The 23,940-nt window shown below is 32.8% G+C and overlaps 1 protein-coding gene across 1 annotated transcript; it reads right to left on the reverse strand.

Moving 5' to 3' along the window:
- Nucleotides 1–1,491: 1,491 nt before the first annotated feature.
- LOC127720162 (peptidyl-prolyl cis-trans isomerase H-like) lies at nt 1,492–18,930 on the reverse strand. The gene is made up of 7 exons (XM_052226635.1): nt 18,830–18,930; nt 17,002–17,066; nt 13,285–13,353; nt 12,697–12,739; nt 8,355–8,450; nt 4,439–4,526; nt 1,492–1,867 (listed from the first exon to the last, which is right to left on the reverse strand). Exons 1-7 carry the CDS (start codon nt 18,899–18,901, stop codon nt 1,758–1,760), a joined length of 543 nt encoding a protein of 180 aa, XP_052082595.1. The 5' UTR covers nt 18,902–18,930; the 3' UTR covers nt 1,492–1,757.
- Between the last annotated feature and the right edge of the window lie 5,010 nt (nt 18,931–23,940).

The following is a 23,940-nucleotide window of genomic DNA, read 5'->3' on the forward strand; positions in this document are numbered from 1 at the left end:
ATCATCATTAGGGTATCTAGTTTAAAAATGTGTCCGATGACCCCGCCAACCAACCAAGATGGCCGCCATGGCTAAAAATAGAACATAGGGGTAAAATGTATATTATGGCTTATATCTCTGAAACCAAAGCATTTAGAGTAAATCTGACAAAGGGTAAAACTGATTATCAGTTCAAGATCTATCTGCCCTGAAATTTTCAGACAAATCTGACAACATGTTGTTGGGTTGCTGCCCCTGAATTGGTAATTTTAAGGAAATCTTGCAGTTTTTGGTTATTATCTTGAATATTATTATAGATAGAGATAAACTGTACACAGCAATAATGTTCAGCAAAGTAAGATCTACAAATAAGTCAACATGACCAAAATTGTCAGTTGACCCCTTTAGGAGTTATTGCCCTTAATAGTCAATTTTTAACAATTTTTCGTACATTTTTGTAATCTTTTACAAAAATCTTCTTCTCTGAAACTACTGAGACAAATTTAACCATACTTGGCCATAATCATTATAAGGGTATCTAGTTTAAAAAAATTGTCCGATGACCCCGCCTTCCAACCATCATGGCCAACTTGGTTAGAAATAGAACATAGGGGTAAAATGCAGTTTTTGGTTTATATCTCTGAAATTAAAGCATTTAGAGCAAATCTGACAGGTGGCAAAAATGTTCATCAGATTTAGATTTATCTGCCCTGAAATTTTCAGACAAATCCGACAGCCCGTTGTTGGGTTGCTGCCCCAGTGTTAGTAATTTTACAAAAATTTTGCAGTTTTTTGTTATTATCTTAGATATCATTATAATATCTAATATCTAATCCTATATACTATGATTTTAACCTTATTTTACATGATTTCCAAAGCATCAGTAAATACAGGGTGAGCGACACATTACTCAAAACTCCTATTCTGCCTTTTTTTCAATTTTCATCCTAGCCCCCCCCCCCCCCCCCCCCCCTCCATAAACATCAAATGGTAGCTCCCTTAGTTTGTGCACACAATTGTGTTTTTGTATCAATAGTAGCTACGCCACTGTATAGTACTATTTATCCGTAATTACTGACCTTAGACCAAGTTTGGTTCTATTGCATAAGTGTTGTTTTTTGTATTTCAGCCATTTTGCAATTTTCTGCTGAAAATTCATCTTATTTATCATATTTGTGTAATGAGTGATTAAAAATTTCATATGAGACGAGTTTTACTCTGTATGAACCATTTGATTTAGTCACAGCCTTTAGATATAGACAATTGCATTAATCTTTCTGCTCAGTTTTGAGCTTTCTTACTAATGAGGGTGACACAGGCCAGGGGTGCTCATTTCTAAATCCCACATTTTTTGTAATTTTTTCCCACTTTCCACTTTTTTTAACCCCATTATAGCTATATCCCACATCCCTACTTTTTTAACCCCTATATCCCACATCCCAAAAGCGTGACCTCCCCCTCGCTGATACTGTCAGAGCCAATACTTGGTATATAAATTATTATTAATATAACTTCTATCAAGACAGATATTTCTTTTATTTGTATAAACAGATATATGCATCAACTAGTAAAACAATTTTCTGATTCTTCAACTTCCATACTTGATTGCAATACCAATATAAAGCATCAGTACTACTGGTGATAAGTCTGTTATTTGATCTTCTGGTTGGTCCCTGCAGTATCTGACCAACAACGTTGAAACAGACCCATGTACTGATTTAAATCAGACAATGTTATCTATAAAACTGATGGTCTTGCTCATTTCCTGTTTCTGATCGTCACATTTCTCCACATTGAGTTATTACAACTGCTATTTTAGGTTTATTATTTGGTCCTGTCGGAACATTTTCTATTTTCCTCAGAATTAACAGTCCATCTACCACTTTTCCTGAAAAAGTCAAGAAAGAATAATCAATTTAGTGTCAGGACTATCCCATGAAAAATGTTTAATAAATTTTCATCTTTTATGATCAAAATTCAAATTACATCCCAGGTATAATTCTATTCTCTCGCCAATTGAACAATAAAATTAAATATAAAATATGTTAATTATTTTTTTTTTATTATCTATCTTGGGAAATTTCATTAAAATTTTATTGTTTACGGGGTTAAATCAGATAATACTGGACACTTAAACAAATTTTCACACATATCGCATTGTGCAGGGGTTCTCAGATATAACAAAACTTATGAGTCTGGAGGCATTTTTTATAAAATATTTTAGATGATGGCTTATTCTTATTTGAGGTTTCGGATAATTAAAGAAAATTCAATCATAATTCAATGTCAAACATATGCAATACAGTCTCCAGAAAAACAGAGCTTATTTCTTATACCCGTCTACAGACAGACTCCCCCTACCTGTCTCAGCACAGACTCTTCATACCTGTTTAAGCAGACTTTCCCTACCTGTTGTAGCACAGACTTCCCATATTTTCTAAGCACAGACTCTTCATACCTGTCTTGGCATAAACTCTCCCTACCTGTCTTATGCACAGAATCTTCCTACAGGTCTTAGCACAAACTCCTCCTACCTGTCTAAGCACAGTCTCCTCCTATCTGTCTAAGTACTGACTCCTCTTATTCGTCTAGGCACAGACTCCTCCTACCTGCCTTAGCATAAATCCTCCTACCTGTTTAAGCACAATCTCCTTCTACCTGTCTTAGCAATGATTCCTCATACTTGTTTATAAGTGACATTTCATGAGAAAAAACTTACTACTAAATAGATTTCAAAAAAAATTCTGGTAGAAGTCTGAAGATACTTAGTCAAAATATAAAGTCAGAACTGTATAAAGAATTAAATGGAGAATGTGTCCATGGGACACACATGATGCCCGCTTGCATATAACTTTATAAAGGGGCATGACTCAGGAACGGTAAAAGTGACCTCGCCCAAATTCTAACTTGATCTGTGTTTTGTGGTAATAAGCATTATGTATAAGTTTCATAACATTTGGTTGAGGCAAACTAAAGTTAGAGAACGGAAACCAACTTTGGGACGTACGGACAGATTATAAACTAGTAAAAAATAGCCAGTAAGGAACTTATTACTTACAAACTACCCAAGAATGACCATGTCATAAACACGTATGTACAGACGAGGGTAAAACCTAATGCCCCTCCGCTGAGGCTGGGGCATAATAACTAGAGGCTCTAAAGAGCCTGTGTCGCTCACCTTGGTCTATGTGCATATTAAACAAAGGACACAGATGGATTCATGACAAAATTGTGTTTCGGTGATGGAGATGTGTTTGTAGATCTTACTTAATAAACATTCTTGCTGCTTACAATTATCTCTATCTATAATGAACTTGGCCCAGTAGTTACAGTGGAAAATATTTTGTAAAAATTTACAAAAATTTACAAAATTTATGAAAATTGTAAAAAATTGACTATAAAGGGCAATAACTCCTTAAGGGGTCAATTGACAATTTTGGTCATGTTGACTTATTTGTAGATCTTACTTTGCTGTACATTATTGGTGTTTACAGTTTACCTCTATCTATAATAATATTCAAGATAATAACCAAAAGCTGCAAAATTTTCTTAAAATTACCAATTCAGGGGCAGCAACCCAACAACGTGTTGCCTGATTGGTCTGAAAATTTCAGGGCAGATAGATCTTGACCTGATAAACAATTTTACCCCATGTCAGATTTGCTCTAAATGCTTTGGTTTCAGAGATATGAGCCAAAAACTGCATTTTACCCTATGTACTATGTTTTAGCCATGTTGGCCATCTTGGTTGGCAGGGGCGGGGTCATCGGACACATTTTTTAAACTAGATACCCTAATGATGATTGGGGACAAGTTTGGTTAAATTTGTCTTAGTAGTTTCAGAGAAGATTTTTGTAAAAGATTACAAAAATTTACGAAAAATGGTTAAAAATTGACTATAAAGGGCAATAACTCCTTAAAGGGTCAACTGACCATTTTGGTCAAGTTGACCTTTTTGTAGATCTTACTTTGCTGAACATTATTGCTGTTTACAGTTTATCTCTATCTATAATAATATTCAAGATAATAACCAAAAACTGCAAAATTTCCTTAAAATTACCAATTCAGGGGCAGCAACCCAACAACGGGTTGTCAGATTCATCTGAAAATTTCAGGGCAGATAGATCTTGACCTGATAAACAATTTTACACCATGTCAGATTTGCTCTAAATGCTTTGGTTTCAGAGATATAAGCCAAAATCTACATTTTACCCCTATGTACTATTTTTAGCCATGGCAGCCATCTTGGTTGGTTGGCAGGGTCACCGGACACATTTTTTAAACTAGATACCCCAATGATGATTGTGGCCAAGTTTGGTTTAATTTGGCCCTGTAGTTTCAGAGGAGAAGATTTTTGTAAAAGTTAACGACGACGACGGACGCCAAGTGATGAGAAAAGCTCACTTGGCCCTTTGGGCCAGGTGAGCTAAAAACCTACTGAAATATCTAAATTCCTTACCAAAGACAACATGTTTACCATCTAAAAAGTCACATTTTGTTGATGTGATGAAAAACTGACAACCATTACTGTCTTTTCCACTATTGGCCTGAAATAAATCCATAAACTGAATAAACTTGTTGTAATAATAATAATTCATTAATAAAATTACTTAAAGTTTTAGAAATACCAAAATAGTTCAATGTACAATACCTTGATTTCAAATATTCTTAAAATGGTGTGCTGATTGATTTTTTAGTCTTAGATACAGGATTTTTTTTTATTATTGGCATAGAATAAGCTTCAGTAACTGTGAGTTCACTCAGAATTGTACCTTGTGTCTTAAGTGTTTTTGTGCTTTGTAGTGATGTGATGAGTTAAGCTTTTTTTGCTGGATTTTTATAGTTTGTTCTTGGGTTGTGCTGTTGCACCACTGTCCTGGCTTAGTGGAGTGTTGGGTGCCCACAAACAAGTTTAACCTACCACATTCTGTATGTACCTGTCCCAAGTCAGGAGCCTGTAATTTAGTAGTTGTTCTTTGTTGCTGTATATCATATTTGCTTTTTAGTTTAGCGTTTTGTGCATTACCCAGGCCTTAGTTTTCTGGTTTTGAATTGTTTTCCAATTGTCATTTCTTGGCCTTTTATAACTTGCTATGCTGTGTGGGATTTTCTCATTGTTGAAGGCATATGTTGACCTACTTTTATGTCATTTGGTCTCTGGTGGAGAGTTGTCTCATTGGCAATCAAACCACATCTTATTTTTATTAACAGCATCAAAAAGAGCAATTATTAATGTCATGACATAGGCATATTCTCAAGAAATTTAAACTTGCATGTAAATATTGGTTTCAAAAAGATCATTGTAATGCCATTAGATTATCCAAATGCATTAAAGTTTCATTGACTTGCTTAGGCCATATATTGGTGCCTTTTGCATATTTCCCTTATAGTTCCCAAAATTGTTCAAATATAACCAAATATATAAAATTGTACATAATCATGATAATGGAAACATTCCTTGAGTGGTGGAGCCTTGTAAACTCCTGAAACAAAAATACATGGATACAAACCAAATTGATTTTTTTTTGCAAGCAGTACTAGTGTAACAAAATGCACTACCTTTAATATCTAATAATGAGTGAAATTTGTACTCTATATTATTTCTTAGCATATAAGTGAAATTGTCACTATTTTAGCAAACTGGACCATTTTATTGAATTTATTGTGTACTCATACATGTCATACATGGGTGTACTATACACGACAAGGAAGTATTTTAAAATAAAATATGAATGTTATATTGAAGCACAAATATTCAACATTTAATTCTGCATTTTGAAAAAAATAGATTTATTGATTTTAATAAATTTTGCCCAAAATCTGTCTCTTTACCAATATAATATAAATATTGAATACTTTCAAATTATTATTAAGACCTTTCCTACATTAGTGCCTGGCAAGCCATTGAGTAAAAACTGACCCCTTTTAAAATAAAATGCTCCGCTGGGGCGCAGCTTGGTACGACCGCAGAGGTCCAACCCCGAACAGTTGGGGCAAGTATGGACACAACATTCAAGCTTGATACAGCTCTGAATTTGGATTGTAATTAAATATTTGACACAGCATAGGTTTCTGACACAGAATGAAAGTGGTCTAAGAACTTAAAAAATTTTAATTTACCTATTCAAACCATATCATTATTATTTGCTTTTATATATAAATCAGAAATAACCAATTTAAAATGGTAAATTTAAAAAAAAAAAGGGGAAAAAAAATCCCCCCCCCCCAAATTTTTTGAACCCCCATATGATTCATCACCCCCAAACTCAATCCCAGCCTTCCCTTTGTGGTATGGTACCTTGCAGTACAATTTCAGAGAGATCCATACACTTGAACACAAGTTATTGTCTGGAAACTAGAAAAATGCTTATTTTTGGCCCCTTTTTGGCCTCTTATTCCTAAACTTTTTGGGCAATTACCCAGGGCTTCCAAAATTTTTTTGGGCCAGCCGGACATTTCATATCTTATCCCGATTTAAAATCCCTTTAGACTAAGTAAATTAGGCAACTATGATAATCAGTTGGCCATCATATATGATATAACCAATGATTGACATTAAAACGATGTTAAACTTTACTTTGATATAAATTCGATGTTCTGACGTAAAGTGTTAAATTGAAAGTGCAGCATTTGAAGTGTGCAACATCAGCGTACTAATTCCTCTTTAGACTCTTTATTTGTGCAAAATAACACTGTCAAAAGCTTTACGTTTGTTTTTAAAATCACATTTTCCTAATGCCGGATGTTGACTTGACAATGGTAAATCACGGATCAGAGACGGATACGCAATATCCGTGTAAGTTTACAATTGAGTTAAGTAGCCTTTTCAAGTTATTTCTTCAAGAAAATACTCGAAATGAACGTTAGATAAAGGAATCAATGATAATTTTAGCATTATTGAAGAATTAAATTTCCCACCAGCGGACAATAGACACATGCGCACACGTGTACTAGTTCAAACAACGTGGTTCTGACGATTATTCGTTTAAAACCTTTTCAAATTTTTCATCAAATCATATTTATTAACGTATTTCTTATAATTTCAATCTTTTAGACTAAATTAATTAGATGCAACCCGCTGAAATGTAAGAAAATAACTTTGAATACCCTTTAGCGTACCCCAGTATTTAACACGATGTACAGTGTTTTTAAATATAATAATGAATATCATACATATTCGAATTCATTTATAAATATTCTTATTTGAAGATTTATTTTAAAATCTAAGGAAACTTTTTTAAAACTGAATGGTCATTTACAATAATATCTACAAAGCGTAATTAAATAGGATGTTGTTCCATACACGCTTACATGTTTGACCTCGTTTACCTGATCACCTTTATGTTCATTGTTATGCATCATCAATTCTATTGATTAAGACAAGCTAAGGTCTCTCATCAAAGATAATGACCTGTAATCAGTGAATGATTTATGGCTTCAATATTACTTATTGAAGGGATAATTGTTTGACAGCTTGTTGTTTTTTAAATAAAAGAACAAATTTTTTTTCCTACTTTTTATTGATGTACCAAGCCGTGCATTTGTGTACCCAGAGGATTAGACTAACTGAGACACTTCAAAGTATGAAATATGCTGCATCTGTTTAATTAAACTCAAATATGACCGAAATATCTTTGTGAAATAGATTGCCACAATTATAAACTATAATGCCCAAACTGACATTTTTACCGATCGATAGTTGGTAAAAAAAGTGAAATGACCGTTTTATGAAAATGCCTTGAATAACAAAAAGTGGCAAACCTATGATATTTGACCGTTTGAGGCTGAGAGCAGCCGGACTTTTTATATAAATTTCGGTCAAGTCCTGAATATATGACCGTTTTGGAAGCCATGCAATTACCCCCAAACTCAATTCCAGCTTTCCCTTTGTGATATGGAACCTTGTAGTACAATTTCATAAAGCTCCATACACTTACACACAAGTTACTGTCATGAAACTAGAAAAATGCTTGTTTTTTTGCCCCTTTTTGGCCCCTAATTCCTAAAATTTGGAGGCAATTACCCCCAAAATCAATCCCAGCATTCCCTTTGTGATATGGAACCTTGTGGTACAATGTCAGAGAGATCCATACACTTACACACAAGTTATGTCTAGAAGTTACAAAAATACTTATTTTTGGCCCCTAATTCCTTAACTGTTCGTACCATAACCCCCAAAATCAATCCCCACCTTCCTTTTGTGGTATTGAACCTTATGGTAAAATTTCATTGAGATCCATTGACTTGAACTAAAGTTAGAGTGCAAAAACTAATGTGTCTTCGGACGACGACGACGCCAACGTCATACCAATATACGACCACAAAAAATTTTTTGCGGTCGTATAAAAATTAGCTGAAGTTTGCACCATTCTTACCATCGATAAAATACCAGGTCCAACATGCTTCATTTTAAAGTTTTCATCGGCAAAGGCAGATCCACCATAAATACTACAAATACCTGTTCCATCACCCTGTAACAAAATAAGTCTCTGCTAGTATTGATTCTTAATAAAAAATGTTACTAGTGATTCATTGATGCTATGAGTATCATGCTTGTTCTGTCTTTGTTATCTTTATTGTGTTCTTACTATTTTCTCTTTCAAAGATTTTTGAAGAATTGACAAAGAAGCAAGATTAATTATTGCGATTTCAAGGAAATCTACAAACTGATCATGCTGATATATGTATCAGATATTGGAATGCAAGTTCTTATCATAGAGATACTCTACACACAGTCACATTATTTGAATTAAAGAACCTTAGTGAGCGAGCTCACATACCCCACGTCCCAACATTGTCACTGGAGAAATAAAATAACTGTAAGAAAAAAAAATTGAATCATAATTTCCAGTCGATATGCACATCTACATAGTATGTCCTTATTATCTACAAAGTTTCATGAAATTCTGTTGTGTGGTTTCAGAGGAGTTGCGATGACAAACTGTTGCAAAGGTATATTGAAGCAAATAAGTTCAAAGGGGCGTAATTCCTAGAAAAAAAATTGAATCATAATTTCCTGTCGATATGCACATCTACCTAGTATGTCCTTATTATCTACAAAGTTTCATGAAATTCTGTTGTGTGGTTTCAGAGGAGTTGCGATGACAAACTGTTGCAGAGGTATATTGAAGCAAACTAGTTCAAAGGGGCGTAACTCCTAGAAAAAAAATTGAATCGTAATTTCCTGTCGATATTCACATCTACGTAGTATGTCCTTATTATCTGAAAACGTTTCATGAAATTCTGTTGTGTGGTTTGAGAGGAGTTGCGATGACAAAAGGTTGCAGTAGTATATTAGGCAAATAAGTTCAAAGGGGCGTAACTCCTGGAAAAAAAATTGAATCGTAATTTCCTGTCGATATGCACATCTACGTAGTATGTCCTTATTATCTACAAAGTTTCATGAACTTTTGTTGTGTGGTTTCAGAGGAGTTGAAATGACAAACTGTTGCAGTAGTACATTAAAGTAAATAAGTTCAAAGGGGCGTAACTCCTAGAAAAAAAATTAAATCATAATTTCCTGTCGATATGCACAACAACATAGTATGTCCTTATTATCTAATAAAATGCTTCGCTGGGCGCAGCTTGATACGACCGCAGAGGTTGAACCCTGAACAGTTGGGGCAAGTATGGACACAACATTCAAGCTTGATACAGCTCTGAATTTGGATTGTGATTAAATATTTGACACAGCATAGGTTTCTGACACAGAAAGAATGTGGTCTAAGAACTTCAATTTTTTTAATTTACCTATTATGGTCCAATGTCCAAAATCAAAATACATGGTTAGATTCAGCATATCAAAGAACCCCATATATTCAATTTTTGTTGAAATCAAACAAAGTTTAATTTTGGACCCCAACTTGGACCAACTTGAAAACTGGTCCCATAATCAAAAATCTAAACACATGTTTAGATTCAGCATATCAAAGAACCCCAAAAATTCAATTTTTGTTAAAATCAAACTAAGTTTAATTTTGGACCCTTTGGACCTTAATGTAGACCAATTTAAAAAACGGGACCCAAAATTAAAAATCTAAAAACACGGTTAGATTTGGCATATCAAAGAACCCCAATAATTAAATTTTTGATGAAATCAAACAAAGTTTAATTTTGGACCCTTTTGACCTCAATATGAACCAATTTGATAGCGGGCCCACAAATAAAAAATCTAAATACATGGTAAGATTCAGCATATCAAAGAACCCCATATATTCAATTTTTGTTGAAATCAAACAAAGTTTAATTTTGGACCCCAATTTGGACCAACTTGAAAACTGGGCCAAAAATCTAAAATTTAAATACATGTTTAGATTCAGCATATCAAAGAACCCCATATATTCATTTTTTGTTGAAATCAAACAAAGTTTAATTTTGGACCCCAACTTGGACAAACTTGAAAACTGGGCCCATAATCAAAAATCTAAACACATGTTTAGATTCAGCATATCAAAGAACCCCAAGAATTCAATTTTTGTTAAAATCAAACTAAGTTTAATTTTGGACCCTTTGGACCTTAATGTAGACCAATTTAAAAACGGGACCCAAAATTAAAAATCTAAATACATGGTTAGATTTGGCATATCAAAGAACCCCAATAATTCATTTTTTGATGAAATCAAACAAAGTTTAATTTTGGACCCTTTTGACCTCAATATGAACCAATTTGATAGCAGGTCCACAAATAAAAAATCTAAATACATGGTTAGATTCAGCATATCAAAGAACCCCAAGAATTCAATTTTTGATGAAATCAAACAAAGTTTAATTTTGGACCCTTTTGACCTCAATGTGGACAAAGTTGATAACGGGGCCCAAAAATCAAAAATCAAAATACATGGTTAGATTCAGCATATCAAAGAACCCCATATATTCAATTTTTGTTGAAATCAAACAAAGTTTAATTTTGGACCCCAACTTGGACCAACTTGAAAACTGGGCCCATAATCAAAAATCTAAATACATGTTTAGATTCAGCATATCAAATTACCCTAAAAATTCAATTTTTGTTAAAATCAAACTAAGTTTAATTTTGGACCCTTTTGACCTTAATGTAGACCAATTTGAAAACGGAACCAAAAATTAAGAATCTAAATACACGGTTAGATTTGGCATATCAAATAACCCAAATAAATCAATTTTTGATGAAATCAAACAAAGTTAAATTTTGGACCCTTTGGACCTCAATGTGGACCAATTTAAAAACGGGGCCCAAAATCCAAAATCTTAATACACGGTTAGATTCAGCATATTAAAGAACCCCAAGAATTCAAGAATAAAACCCCATTGAAATTGATCAAGAAATAAGCAATTTATACGAAGTATCTTCTTTTGCACAATACTGTGCAATTGAATATTTCTTGCTATTGTGCAATACTGTACAATTGACAATTTCTTGCTATTGCGCAATATTGTGCTATTGGATATTTCTTGCTATTGCGCAATACTGTGCAATTGAAGATTTCTTGCTATTGCGCAATACTGTGCAATTGAAGATTTCTTGCAATTGTGCAATACTGTGCAATTGAAAATTTCTTGCTATTGCACAATACTTATTATATAATAATTTACACATCCTGTTTGGTGTGTATCTCCTACCATATCATTATTATTTGCTTTTAAATATTAATCAGAAATAACCAACTTAAAATGGAAAATTTTAAAAGAAAAAAAAAAAGGAAAAAAAGAAAAAAAAAAATCCCCCCCCCAAATTTTTTGAACCCCCTTATGATTCATCACCCCCAAACTCAATCCCAGCCTTCCCTTTGTGGTATGGTACCTTGCAGTACAATTTTAGAGAGATCCATACACTTGAACACAAGTTATTGTTTGGAAACTAGAAAAATGCTTATTTTTGGCCCCTTTTTGGCCCCCAATTCCTAAACGTTTCGGGCAATTACCCCCAAACTCAATTCCAGCTTTCCCTTTGTGCTATGGAACCTTGTAGTACAATTTCAGAAATATCCAAACACTTACACATAAGTTATTGTCATGAAACTAGAAAAATGCTTGTTTTTTGCACCTTTTTTGGCCCCTAATTCCTAAAATTTTGAGGCAATTACCCCCAAAATCAATTACAGCCTTCCCTTTGTGATATGGAACCTTGTGGTACAATGTCAGAGAGATCCATACACTTACACACAAGTTATTGTCTGGAAGTTACAAAAATGCTTATTTTTGGCCCCTTTTTGGCCCCTAATTCCTTAACTGTTGGTACCATAACCCCCAAATTCAATCCCCACCTTCCTTTCGTGGTATTGAACCTTATGGTAAAATTTCATGGAGATCCATTCACTTAAACTAAAGTTAGAGTGCGAAAACCAATGTGTCTTCGGACGACGCCGGACGACGCCAGACGACGACGACGACGACGACGCCAACGTCATACCAATATACGACCAAAAAATTTTCAATTTTTGCGGTCGTATAAAAAGGTTTCGTGAAATTTTGTTGTGTGGTTTGAGAGGAGTTGCAATGACAACAAACAGGACTGACGAACTGACGGACTGACAGACGGACGGACAGACAGACAGACAGACGGACGGACGGACGGACGGACAAAGGGACGGATCAAAAACATTATACCATCCGCAACTCGTTGCGTGGGGTATAATTAATAAAAACATTGCAATAATTTCTGAATTTACAGTATATGTGTAGGAATAGCTCGAAGTACATTTAATTTGCATATTAAGTTTGAAGTACATCAATACTTACATTAACAAAATCTCCTCCTTGCACCATGAAATCTTTTATCACTCTAAAGAAAAAAAGGGGGAGAAACATGAAAAAGATTAAAATTAGGTAAATCAATATCAATTTCAAGCTTTTCTAACAAAAGATTATATTTCCGAAAAATATATACTTCAGTAACGAAACCAATATTAAAATGTTAGGACAATTAGATTTATTATATTAAATATAGGCAACAGATGAGGGTTCATAAATGACAAAAATACACCTATCCATCAAATAAAACACAGGATAATTACCTGTAAGCCACCTCATATCTTAATGTTTTTATATTGTTTGGTGAAAGGGCGTTAATGGCAGATCTTTTATTAGTTTCTGTTGAATTCATTTTTAACTTTTATAGATTTAGGATGATTTGGAGCTTCACATATTGTACAGACACCTGTTTGTAGTTGAAGGCATGTTGCACTCTAGATATCTTTTGGTTATTTTTGTTGTTGGGCTGATTGCTCATTGATGTATACCCTACATTGTATATCTCCTATTTCATGTTTATGATATTACAATATTCCCTGGGTTCAAGAAAATCAACTACACAATAAAAAGACTTACCTGTGAAATGTACATCCTTTAAATCCCATAGGAATGCCATCTTTCTTGTATTCTCCAGTGCAAAACTGTCTGGAAAGTAAATAACTAAGTGTAATGTTGAAACAAGGAGAAATAACCATGATAAATCATGAGAAACATCGTCCTTAACTACATGCACTATGGTGTTGGTTTTATAATACCCTATTTTAGCCCGCCCCTTTTTTATAATCTAAAACCTGGATTTAATAGCCATTTCCAAATTCTAATACACCCTTGCTACCTTTACCACAATAAATACATAGGAAATAAAATAAGTTTAGATTTTTTATTTTTTGAAAATTTGCACATCAGCATTCTTTTTATAACGTCAAAATAAGCTAAGTTGGTATTATAAAATCGAATGAAACCAGACCAATTTCATTTGGTTTTTCAATGAAACCTGACTAATTTCAATTGGTTTTTATGACAGAAAACATAATGCATCCTTTAACAAAAAAACTCTTCTAACATTAATATGTTTGTTATAGCAAATACTATATATCTGACTTAAATACTTAGTTTTTCAAACCCTTCACTTAATGTTTTCTGGGCCTAAATGTTGAAAGTTGTCTATGATTTTGTCAATATTCACAATTTTTTTTTTTTTTTTTTTGCCCATTTAGGATGTAAATGTCAATGTAATATTGAAGAAGCTATATGAAAAACAGGGGCGTATCCAGGATTTTAGGTTAGTGGGGGGGCAAACTTAAGTTTTTGCAGAGCAGAGCGAGACAAAAATTTTTTGGAGGTAAAGTTATCAAAACATTCTCTTCAGATACTTAATTAAGCTGAGGACAACCCATGCTTTGCAAATTTTATGGGGGGCGCACGCCTGCCATGCCCCCAACTGAATCCGCCCCTAGAAAATCATTCTATTTCATTTTCTCAGTGTCAATGGACCAAATTGAAACAATTTTTTCTTGAAATAATGGTCCAGGAAGCAAATAAAAAAAATCTTTGTTTCCCCATTACCCTACCCAGATGTTTGCTGTTGGGTAGGTAGGTAGGCGTTTTTTTTGTTTTTTTTTTAAATGTATTTGTCAGACATATAGAAAACATAATGCATGAAAAATTGGCAACTACACGCAGGGTACTCCTTTTTTGTTTTAAAGCTATTCATCAAGCTTTGTGTTCACCTTTACTGTGAATTGTACACTGTTATTGATAAGCAGCTTTGTACATTTTGATAACTACTGTATTGCATACAAAACCTTCTCCTTTCTGACCGTATAATTGTGCAGCTTTTGTGTAACAGTAACATGTTGATATTCTTTATACACAAAGAACTTTAATTCAATAACTAAAACAACTTAACATTTAAACTTTATTGTTAAAGTATAACGTAAGTAAAACATACCATTATTTAATAGTATTACTATTAGGCCGTAAATGATAGACCAGAATGCAATCAACTTTTTTTAAAGATTGATTTATGACTAGCACTGACTGAGAACTGAAAAATATTAAACTAAAATGCTTTTTTTTTTCTTAATTCTCTTAATGTAATAAGTTCTGGAAAGATATTGAACACTTAAATAATTTCATTTTGTATTAAAATGTTAAAAAAATAAATGTGGACAGTGTCCACATGTGGACACAGATGATGCCCCCACTTGCATATCATATAGTTATAAAGGGACATAACTGAAGAACGGTAAAAGTGACGCTACCCAAATTTGAACTTGATCTGAGTTTTGTGGTAATAAGCATTGTGTGTAAGTCTCATAACATTTGGTTGAGGCTAACTTAAGTAGAGAACAAAAGCTAAAAATTCAGCAATTTTTCTATTTTTAAACACGCATAACTCTAGAACGGTTGTGTATAAGTTTTATAACATTTGGTTGAGGCAAACTAAAGTTAGAAAACGGAAACAAAAAATTTGTACTTGATCTTAGTTTTGTGGTAATGAATATTGTGTATAGCTTTCATAATGTTTGGTTGGGGCAAACTTAAGTTACAGAATGGAAACTAAAAATTTTGCAATCTTTCGATTTATAAAGGGGCATAACTCAATAATGGTTAAAGTGACACTACCCTAATTCAACTTAATCTGTGTTTTATCAGTGGAAGTCAAAATTAAACATTGCATTGTATAAAGCATTGATTGTTGTTGATTCAACTATAATCATGGACAAAGGAAGATAACTCCAATTTTAAAAAATACTAGATATTTAGAAGAAAATAAAATTTTGCAATTTTTCCATTTCTAAAGGGCATAACTCTAGAATGGTTTAAGTGACACCACCAAAATTCAGACTTGATCTGTGTTTTGTGGTAATAATTGTGTATAAGTTTCATAACATTTGGTTGAGGCAAACTAAAAAAAGAGAACGGAATCGAAAAATTTAGCAATTTTTCCATTTGTAAAGGGGCATACATGTAACTCTAGAATGGTATGTAACGCAATCGAAATTCAAACTTGATCTGTGTTTTGTGGTAATAAGCATTGTGTATAAGTTTCATAACATTTGGTTGAGGCAAACTAAAGTTAGAGAACGGAAACGATAAATTCAGCAATTTTCCATTTGTAAAGGGGCATAACTCTAGAACGGTAAAAGTTACGCTACCAAATTTTAACTTGATCTGTGTTTTGTGGTAATAAGCAATGTGTATAAGTTTCATAACTTTTGGTTGAGGCAAACTATTGTCAGAGAACGGAAACCAATTTTTGGACGTACGTACGTACGTATGTTCGTACGTACGTACGTATGTTAGTACATACGTATGTACGTATGTTCGTACGTACGTACAGACGGACAAGGGTAAAACTTAATGCCCCCTCCACTACGGTGGTGGCATAAAAATATACATGTATCAAATAGCTAGAACTGGATCAGGACACTCCACTTCAAAGTTTGGTTCAAAGAGTTTAAATAAACAACAGCTCGACACTTTGTTGCTAACTTGCACCAAAATCTGTCAGAACGAAGCAGTGAAAGACTGCCTTTACCGGTGTCAGTGACATCTTCCAATACTTCTTTCCAAATGTATACAATCTGTTGTTTACTAAAGTTTTTATTTTTCCTCTGTGTATATTTTATCCTTACACACAAAGAGAGGGTATTATTGTCTGCCATTAACATTGATCATTCGGAACTATTCAGCATTTTTCAATTATTGTATAGCAGAAATTGCTAGTAGTACCTATTGGACACAGACACATATTAAATAAGAAATCGAACCCAGATCGCTATTTTCGGAAACCAGAGTTCAGACCAAGAACATTTTTTTAAAAAGGATCCAAAAATTTTTTGAGTTGGCAGCATCTTTTCCTGTTGGTTGTGGCATGGGCAGACAAACCTATTTTTTTATTTTGGCCCCAGATATGAACCTTATCAAACCTACTGTTTATAAAATCAAAGACATAAAGCAACACCATCATGACTATTAAGATACTTGAAAGAGTTTGTATATCATTTATATAAAAGGTGTTCAGATACCTTGTACAAAAGTTTTAAACTAGATGTGTTGGAACTTAATGTCAGGTTCTACAAGAAAGAAAGGTTTTACATCATGAAATTATCAATTCCAAAATTGTAAGTCGATATTTATTCCACTGGATGTTCACACACAATTTATGGCCTCTATTTAAAATATTTTACAGGATGTGAGTGAAGCTGAAGAGCATTTGCAGGGAAAAAAATATTGAAATATGACATCCGATCGATTGTACATGTGATGAAAGTTATAAAAACACACCTGAAATTTTCTGCAGATTTTGGTACGACATCTGCAAATAGTTCAATCTTCAATCTTCCTTGTTCCTAAAACAAAAAAAGTAAAATAAATATCAAAAAGATATAAATTAAATTTTTTGGAAAAAATAAATATTGATATATAAACCCTTGAATTGATCTTTACATGTACATATATCCATCATAATTTTCATCTAACAATACAATGTATATTGATTTTGAATGGAGAAAATGCAGAACAAACATTTTAACTGTAAAGAAAAATACCTATTATATTTCAAATGCTTTATCATGTCCATTTACCTTTCACACAGTCAGGGTTAATACTTATACAAGTGTTTTTTATTTACTGGTACATTTTAATTAATTTGAAGGTAGAGTTATCCCCTAGACATTCAGATTTAATTTCTTGTAGAAGTGCAAATGTCTTACCGTCTTTTGGTGTGTATAAAACACATTCATGTATAGTATGCATCCCTTTTTTGGCCCTTGAAACTTGAGAAAAAAGTTACTTCTTAAGCTTATCACGCAGGGACTTTCTGGAAAAATCCCAACTCGGAACTTGGCAAAATCTTTATTTTTCTGTTGTTTTTTTGTAGATTGTTGTTTATCTTTATTTTTTGGTACCGAACCATTCATGCCATTCAGGGATGTTCAACTGATGGGGTGTCATAATATCTGGGCTGAAAACCTTCAGGCAGTGGGGTTTGTGTAGATGTAATGAGAAGATAGAAAGGGATGATCATTTCAACTGAATCGGGGTAAAAGGAGGGAGGTTGGTTGGAAGGATTGGTTAATTTGAGCTAAAATATATCTGAATGTTGTAAAAAATAATGAAAATAAAAGGATTTACAAATGTATATAATATAAAACTTTGCTCCGGGTGAAATGTCGTTAAAATAGAATACATATTAACAACAGCCAACAACAAAAACAACAGAAAATTTTGATTTGAGCAACATGAACCCCATTAAAACCAGAGGTTGAATTATATATTTATGAAGGATCAGCAGTTCCTAATCCACTGTGCATGTACCAACATGCATCTGCAATTTATTCTTATGATTGTGCTTGTTAATGCAAGTGGAAGAAAAAGTGTACCGGGTAGTTATAATATTTAGATAAAAGAGTTTTGTTCTTTAATTTGTCTATGTCTGTTTGTTTTAAGGTTCAGATGAATTAGAAATGTGTGACCTAAAATACAGTTTGTCCACAAGCAACTACCTTCTTTGAAAATGTTTGAGAAAGTAAGTCACATTTCATTTACGTTGAGATCTTTTTTGAAGAAAATCTACCAATTGTCAGATGTTTCATTTCGTTTACTTATGTCATTTCATTTTTCATTTTGTTTCGTCATTTTATTTTTCATTATGTTTCATCATGTTCATTTTGTCAATTTTTACTTTTGTATTACATGTATTATCTATTTTTCATTCCTATTTGTTTCACTCATAGAATTACAAATTCTTATCTCATTCTAGCACGACCCAACAATCAAACCACATCTTCTTATTTTTAATTTTATATCAAATAATCAGTTAACAGCTAAAAACAAAAAAATAATCAAAACTTACAAAAGGGATCAATTAAACAAAGAAATGACACATGACACGTCTGTGTAAACCATCATATAGAAAGTGCCCTTCCCCTACCCGTGTACATTTCTGTTGTTTTAGAGCAGCCACACTCTAAAATCTGACATCACTCATCAGTTTTAAAACTAGTATCTCCCTCCCCCTTTTTTCTAAAATCCTAACTATGTTGTATTTAACTCATGACATGTATGTCGCATGCAACTCTGTATTGAGTGAAAATATTCAAATAATACAAACTGTGTTTCCAATAGAAATATCAAAGAAAACAACGGGATTGTTAGCGTTATTTGGTTTCTCCGAATACGACATGTTGTCGGCTTTTTATTACCTCCCTTTGGAATTATTTTTGAGTTGGGTAAAGTTAAGTTATGTCAGACGTGCTTCCGTATCGGTTAAATTTCTATACTTAAAAAAATAGTTTTTGATAGATAGTAACATTAAGGGATTGTATAAAGTTGATAAAGAAAAAAAGGAAAAAAAAAAAGAAAAAAAGAAAAAGTTAAGAGAATGTAGTGTTAAGTATGTGGTGTAAAAAAGAAAAATTAAACGAACCAAGGCAAACAAATCATTGAAAAAAGAAAGGCTCTGGCTACAATTACCAGCAAAAAGTAACAAGAAGAAAAAAACAACTTACGATTATTAAGTACTAGTATAGATAAGAATGAGCAAGATGTCCAATATAGAAGAAGTTCTTGTTAAAAAAGATATAGATGAAGAAGGATATAGCGGAATGGAACTGTTTGGTGTCCGGTATAGGCGTGCATATATATGGATCTATAGTTTGCGACAGGTGTCTGAAGTGGTATCACCTTAAATGCGTTTGCTTCAAAATGCTACCAAAGGTTACATACACACTGAATGTGCAGGAAGCGTTACAAAAATAAGCTAAAATAATTATGAATATGTATAAATGTGCTTTCAATTTATCATTGCTATGATTAACAAATAATTTTCTATTCATATGTAAAACAACGCCGTATACGGGCCAAAGACACGAAGAGTATAAAGTATCCTGATGCTACACACAAAACAGACATAATTTGCTACACACAAAACGGCATAATCATGGTTTAGTCCCACGTGGGAATTTTTTTTTACAGCAACGAAAAAAATACTGTTTTTCATGTCCGTTTAATAAAATGATAAAAATATCAATAAAATATTAAAATACCATGTTTTATAATAAATAAACCATGATAAAATAGAAAATGATTTAAAAAAAGGAAAAAATATATCCCACCCATACGAAAAAATACTTCATTTAACATGGAAGGTGGGACTAAACCATGATTATATATAGGATTCATTCTTTAAAAACTGTATATATAAATAAGCATGGTTTAATCCCACCCATACGGAAAAATACTTCATTTAACATAGAAGATGGGACTAAACCATGATAATATATAGGATTTATTCTTTAAAAACTGTACATATATAATCAAGGTTTAGTCCCAACTTCTCTGAAAATTGAATTATTTTCACATAGGGGTGGGACTAAACCATGATTATATTAATGCACATTTATTTTCTCTTTACGTTATATATGTGTTTAATAAACCATGATCTATAGCATCTTACTATATAGTCCTACCAAATGTTATATGTAGGAATAAACCATGACTAATAGTATCCTACTATAGTCCCACAGAATGTTATATGTGGAAATAAACCATGGTCTATCGTTTCTTACTATAGTCCCACCTAATGTTATATATATGTGGGAATAAACCATGATCTATAGTATCCTACTATAGTCCCACCGAATGTTATGTGTGTGGGAATAAACCATGATCTATAATATCCTACTATAGTCCCACCGAATGTTATGTGCGTGGGAATAAACCATGATCTATAGTATCTTACTATAGTCCCACCGAATGTTATATATGTGGGAATATTTTTTTATTAAACCATGATTTATAGTATCCTACTATAGTCCCACCGAATGTTATATATGTGGAAATAAACCATGATCTATAATATCCTACTAAACTATGATCTATAGCATCCTACTATAGTCCCACTGAATGTTATGTATACCGGATGCGAGGACGAAATAAAGCGCATGACTAGAATACAATTTTCCTTTACTCGGATCAATTCTTTTTTTCTCTCTCTGTAGTCTTAACTGTGTTATATATGTGGGAATAAACCATGATCTATAGTATCTTACTATCGTCCCACCGAATGTTATGTATGTGGAAATAAACCATGATCTATAATATCCTACTAAACCATGATTTATAGTATCAAACTATAGTCCCACTGACTGTTATGTATGTGGGAATAAACCATGATCTATAGTATCTTACTATAGTCCCATCGAATGTTAAGTATGTGGGAATAAACCATGATCTATAGTATCATACTATAGTCCCACCGAATGTTATGTATGTGGGAATAAACCATGATTTATAGTATCCTACTATAGTCCCACAGAATGTTATGTATGTGGGAATAAACCATGATTTATAGTTTCCTACTATAGTCCCACTGACTGTTATGTATGTGGGAATAAACCATGATTTATAGTATCCTACTATAGTCCCACCGAATGTTATGTATGTGGGAATAAACCATGATTTATAGTATCCTACTATAGTCCCACTGACTGTTATGTATGTGGGAATAAACCATGATTTATAGTATCCTACTATAGTCCCACTGACTGTTATGTTTACCGGATGCGAGGACGGAATAAAGCGCATGACAAGTATATAATTTTCCTTTACTCGGATCATTTTGTTTCTCTCTATGTAGTCTTAACTATGTTATGCATAATAGTAAATCTGCACCCTTTTTCAATAAAACCAAAATGCTAGTGAGAGCACAATTTTATATGCATGTGTTTTTATCCATCTTTTCTTTTGATTCTTTGTTCACATTAAATAAGATAAGCATAAAGTGCATATGCTTTATTCCGTCCTCGCATTTGTCCCACTTTATAAACAATACATGAGAAAAAACTATGATCAATTTATCCTGCTATCGTCCCATTTTATGTAATATATGTCCCACCGAATGATATATATGTGGGAATAAACCATGATCTATAGTATCCTACTATAGTCCATCGAATGTTAAGTATGTGGTAATAAACCATGATCTATAGTATCCTACTATACATTGTAGTCCCACCGAATGTTAAGTATGATGTTGGAATAAACAATTCAGAATGTAAAATTTTATATCAAGTTCCCCAAAAATTCTATATAGGTAACATCTGACCTGACATTGACCTATATTGAGCTTGAAAGTCAAGGTCATGTAACTAATAATGTAATATTTTATATTAAATACCCCTAAAATTTCTATATAGGTCACACTTCTGACCTGACATTGACCTTGTTTAAGGTAAAAGGTCAAGGTCATCCAGTTCAGAGTGTCACATTCATGATTTTATTCACAAAAACTGAAGCATGACCTATATAGAGGTTAAAGGTCAAGGTCATACAATAATAAAATGCAATTTTTATAATTTTTCCCCTAAAAAAATCCTAAAAAAATGTGTGTATATATATATAATCATGGTTTAGTCCCACCTTCTATGTTAAATGACGTATTTTTTCGTATGGGTGGGATTAAACCATGATTATATATATACAGTTTTTAAAGAATGAATCCTATATATAATCATGGTTTAGTCCCACCTGGGACTAAACCATGATTATGCCCACAAAACAGACATAATTTGAAAATGTTAAGTGATATTTTGCGGGTAACAAAATATGCAGGTAAAAAAAAAACCAATATTATTGTTACCTGCAATTTCCGTATGAAATCCGGTCCCTGTCCGGAAATACATTTCGGCAATCAGTCTTGGAAGTAACAATAATTATTTCTTATCGTTAATTTTTGCAGGTAATCGTAGCAAGAGCCAAAAAAACAAAAACAAAAACAAAAACAAACAAACAAAAAAATCCTGCACCAAAGTGCCGGTGAACTCTGATCCCAGGGGAAATACACAATTATTGAAACTGAACTGAAAAAAATTATAAAATTATAGATAATAGAATTCTTGAATAAAGTTAGATCTCTAGAAGATCGTTTATTAAATATTTCAAGAAAAAAAGTAGGCATCACCAGAGACTCTGTGTATCAACAAAGAGCTCTGTATCACCAGAGACTCTGTATCACCAAGGATTAATAATGAATATACTTCCTTGATACAGTACTGTAATATTTTAAAAAGTGTATATTCACAGAACAATTTCAAGATGTAAATATAAAGAATCATGAGAACCCCCCCCCCCCCCTCCTCTACACACACACACACATCCTTTCCGGGCCCTTTAATGTCAATCTTTTATATATTCATTCAAGATTAATTAAACCAAAGGTCTCTCTCTATTGCTAATAATATCTTACCATGATAACACATGACAAATGAATATTTTTGTAAATATATTTTAAGGTTTCTACATTTCTGTTCAAGTTTGCTAATTGTAGTAAACATTTATACCTATCATTTGAGATCATATATAAATCTACTTTTACATCTACTTTGTAGTGACCGCTTTCAACGCGCTGAAGTTATGTTACTTGAACTACACATGACTACAGTTAAAATGTTCATTAGTGGCAAGGTTCCGGTGCAAAAAATAGTTGGCATGCATTTTGTAGCCGGACACACGGACACAATGATAACTTATAAATATTGAATATAATAATAATATCTAAAGCTGTTTACTGAAACAATAAAACTTTAACATTAGACTTGAAATAAATTTGTTTGCAAGGGATTCGCTATAAAGAAGCCATTTCAGATATCACTGGAGAAATATTACAATCTCTTAGTTTAACAAATACAGAAACACCAAATTCACTTTTGAATCCGTTTGGTATGACGGTATAAACAAAAATGACATTTTTTTGTCATATTTTGCCAAAACATCTATCCCCTTATAAGGCTTAATTTAATCTTGTTTTAATCCATCAACAAGTATTCTGTTGTTTTGTTGTTGTAAAAACGGTCGTAACAGTAAGATGAAATAAAATTATTTTCTTCATTTCGAAAAAAAAATAACATTTGGAGAAAAACATGTTTATAGCTCAAAAGATTTTGTCCGGAAACAATCAGTTTGAATGCATACACACAAGTTCTTTTATGTACATGTGTAAACATTTCTTTGTGCCATTTTAACATCAAACTACCTAAATATAAAGACCTTTCTAAATGTATATGACTTTAAATGATATTTGGTTATCCGCTCTTAATTTACTTTGTAACAGCTAACATACAAGAAAAAAATTGCCTCAACAATGGGTTTAAAGTATAATGATATAAATAAGAAAATGTGCTATGATTGCCAATGAGACAACTCTTCACCGGAGACCAAATGATT

This window comes from Mytilus californianus, unplaced genomic scaffold (genome assembly GCF_021869535.1).
Source record: "Mytilus californianus isolate M0D057914Y unplaced genomic scaffold, xbMytCali1.0.p SCAF_11, whole genome shotgun sequence".
Lineage (NCBI taxonomy): Eukaryota > Metazoa > Mollusca > Bivalvia > Mytilida > Mytilidae > Mytilus > Mytilus californianus.

Bases quoted from the DNA above. Each gene is read 5' to 3' on its own strand.
- LOC127720162 (XM_052226635.1), bottom strand. From the start codon at position 18,901: ATGTCGTATTCGGAGAAACCAAATAACGCTAACAATCCCGTTGTTTTC. The intron at 17,067-18,829 runs GTTTGTATTATT...TTTTTGTTTTAG, and splicing joins ATATTTCTATTGGAAACACA to GAACAAGGAAGATTGAAGAT. The intron at 4,527-8,354 runs GTAAGAATGGTG...GATTTATTTCAG, and splicing joins GACCTGGTATTTTATCGATG to GCCAATAGTGGAAAAGACAG.